General features: G+C 28.2%; 1 protein-coding gene across 1 annotated transcript in view; it reads right to left on the bottom strand.

Moving 5' to 3' along the window:
- Positions 1-3,765, bottom strand: part of LOC105622764 (dedicator of cytokinesis protein 3) — a 55,186-nt gene that overhangs the window by 43,087 nt on the left and 8,334 nt on the right. The window contains exons 2-4 of the mRNA XM_012204175.1: positions 2,928-3,011; positions 1,362-1,555; positions 770-918 (exon numbers count right to left, since the gene is read on the bottom strand). Coding sequence (XP_012059565.1) covers positions 770-918; positions 1,362-1,555; positions 2,928-3,011 — 427 coding nt within the window. The remainder of the gene's footprint in view (positions 1-769; positions 919-1,361; positions 1,556-2,927; positions 3,012-3,765) is intronic.

Here is a 3,765-nt window from a genome sequence, read left to right as displayed (position 1 = left end):
TATATATATATATATATATATACACACACACACACACACACACACACAAAAACATACATACATATATAGATATGAAAAAAAGATTACATTAGTGTATTCTTTAGGAAGAGCGAAATGCTTCTTCTGACTCGTGTTTGATGAGAGGAAGACTGTCGACATGTGCTACGTCGTTATAGCGATTAATATGAAAGAGAATGACAGAATAAAAGAAATTCTTTCCAACAATGTCATGTATCATTCGCTTTTATGCAGCAATTGCCCGTGCAAGCGAACTTAATTAGCGTGTGATCACGTAAGAGCGAATCAATTTCGAAATTCTCTTCAGCTGAAACTATTTGGCGCAACTACTTTCTCCAATTGCACAAAAGATCACTTTGCGCATAAATTATTTGACTAAAGTTTCTTTCTAATAAAAAAATGACATATATACATATATTTGTGTCATTTTTTAATAGAAAAAAATTTTAATAGAGATATAAATATAACTTTTAATATTTTCTTCTCTATACTCGAAACTACTAAAATTAACTCGATTGCTAATAAAAATCAATAAGTTATTTGCGCCATTGATAATAAATATACATATGCTTTAATTATAGTATCTATATACCATCATTAGAAAACATTCGCGCAAATCAATTAAGTAATTAAAAAAACTTGATAAGTCTTTTCTTATAAATATGAATGATGGAAGGATATGGTTTCCGCTCTCATTCCTGTGGCACATGCCGCGAATTTAATGTAGAATAGTACATTTTTTCCAACTTACCGATTCCCCCAATCCACTTTATTGATTATCCGCAACTTTAACTCCCGCGTCTGATCAGTCGTGAGGGTGCCGGCCAAAAGTTGCCGTCGCCATTCCAATAGTTCCCGCATCACTTTACGCAACGCGTTGAATTTGTACTCCTCACGCTCCTGCATCAGACAGCAAAGACAAAATTTTACATTCACATATTAAATCGCTAAAGTTTTATACGCATTCCTGAAAATAGAGAAAAAGACTATAAAATCAATCCTTTTTATGAATCTTGTAACGTGATATATAAATAACACAGAAAAGTAAAGGAAAAAAATAGAAGAAAATTATGTGATTAACGAAAATGCTTCAAAGAACTTTCTTAGAGAACCTTAATTAATATTAAGATATTCATGTATGTATAAATAACGTAGACATTTTCAAATATAGAAGCAAAGAAATGAATGAGAAAGACAGTATTAAAGGATTGCAATTTTTTCTTCATCGATTGCAATTTTAATAAGAGAAGATATTCTCTGAAACGGACTACAAAGACAGATTTCGCAATGAAGAAGAAGAGTGGAAGGCGGGCAGAGAGAAATACGGAATGCGGTGTACTCACCACATACAACCTCTTCCAAATACCACCCCATTCTCGTAGAACCAGAGTGACTTCCCGAACCACCGGATCCTCCAATGGTATAACGGACTCGAAAAGACCTTCATTGTCGATTTTGCAAGGCTTCAGATGCACGTAGGAACTTGGAAAGATTCCCTTCACCGCGCGATTCTTCGTCGAGAAGCCTCTATACCAGCCTGGAATCGTCAGGAATTTCATTTTAGTTGCATTTTACCGATTACATTCCACTTATGTCTGAGAATATCTTTATACCTATACCTTTAACACTACACTGAAAAAAAATTCCTGGACGAATCAGAAATTTCTAATTAAATTTATTAGAATTTTAGTTGAGATAACTGGAATTCTGATTGATACAATATTTCTGATAAAATCTACTAAAATTCTTATTTTTAGACTAGAATAATTATATTAATCAGAATTCTAATTATCTTAACCAGAATTCTAATAGACTTAACCAGAAAATTCTGATTCGTCTGTTTTTCACCAGAATTACTATTTAATTCAAGACCATTTTTCTCAGTGTACAGATACGCAACATGATATTAATTTAATGCTATTAATTTAAACAATGATGAACGCATTGAGAAAAAAATATAGTTAATTTTAATAAATATTTAATTCAATACTGCAAACATTTACTTACAGTAAATAAATATTTGTTCAGTAAAAAAAATGATTAAATTAATATTTTTTATATCAAATATATCTTTATATTTAATAAATATTTAGTTGTAGTATTCAATTAAATATTTATTAAAATTGACTATATTTTTCTTCAGTGCGTGTGAATATTGATGTTAAAATTAATTAATACGAAAAGTAACAGTATTTAGTTATTATATAAGACATCATCAATCAATAATTTTGCATGAACCTATGAAATACGATCTTTTTCCTGCACTGAGAAAAAAAATAGCCTAAATTTAAATAAATATTTATTTGAATATTGCCAACTAAATATTTACAATAAATAAATATTTACTTAATAAAAAGAAGTGATTGTTAAATCAAATTAATGTTTTTTGTACCAAATAAATATATTTTTATATTTAATAAATATTTAGTTGGTACTATTGAAAAATAAATATTTATTGAAATTTAGGAATTTTTTTCTCAGTGTGTATTATTATTCTGCTTACTAAATAATGCAATATATATATAATTTCTATTAAATTCCGTAAATTAATTTGAGTAAACTGTCTAAAATTAATTTTAGCGAGGAAATAGTACGAATTGTTTGACATATGTAGATACAATAATTAATGATGATAAGAATTATTGTATATTAGTAAAGACTTAATGCAAATTTTTAAATTCAGACAAAAATGTTGATATTATTCTTTAATATTCTTTTTTCGACCTCTCTCTGTATCTATATCATTCCCAGCGCTCCATTCAGAATGCATAATTACGTTATCACTATCGCGCTTCCTGGTGACTTAATCATTTCCCTTGACGTTAAAAATATCAGAACTCGATGCAAAATACATCGATTTCGCTCATGCGAGTAACACAGGTAAGATCAAGAGAATATTAGAATATTACCTGCACACTCCTCCAAGATCTGTACGGTTTCTCCAATTTCCAAGGGTAATCCATATCGCGTGTCTCCCCGCCAGTTGTATACAGCTGTAAAAGAGATACAGCTGTAATAGACATTATCAGTGAGAACTGTGTGCCACGATATGACGCAATGATATTTTTAACGAGCATCGCTATTGTCACCGGTTAACTAGATCTCGTTACATCGTCCACGTAAACTAACGATATCATCACAATACTTTTAATAGTACGCAACGAAATGGCAATAACGCCTCTATTTGTATTATCTTATAATTATTTAAAAGTAATACACATAATTCTCAATATTAAAATTAATCGAAACGGCAAAATTATGACGCAAGTATACATATATAAGAATTAAAATTTATTCGTATTATTATATTATAAAATATTACAATAGTGCATTTTATATCGTGTGTATTTACATACACTATTTTCTAAACTATTATTTATTTATTAATCAATATTAATGTTATACATAATTATATACATACAATATACGTGTTTAATTTGTATAAATTAAATGCGTATATTTGTACAAATTAAATATATATAATTGTATATTCTATTATATTGTCTGTTTTAATTGTTTCTGTAATATATTAAGCAATATCGTATTTAATAGGAGATAAAATTCTATCTTTTTAATAGAGATACAGCTTTAGGTATAGTATACATACATACATATATATATATATATATATATATATATATATATATATTAGTATACTATAGTTAGTGTATATTATTATAGTAGTTAGTATTACTTCGTTCGTCGTCTATTTTTACTTTTAAGTTAATTTTAATTTTACTAATAAGT

The sequence above is a fragment of the Atta cephalotes genome, assembly GCF_000143395.1.
Source record: "Atta cephalotes unplaced genomic scaffold scaffold00048, whole genome shotgun sequence".
Classification (NCBI taxonomy): Eukaryota; Metazoa; Arthropoda; class Insecta; order Hymenoptera; family Formicidae; genus Atta; species Atta cephalotes.
This window is presented reverse-complemented; position numbering and strand designations above follow the sequence as displayed.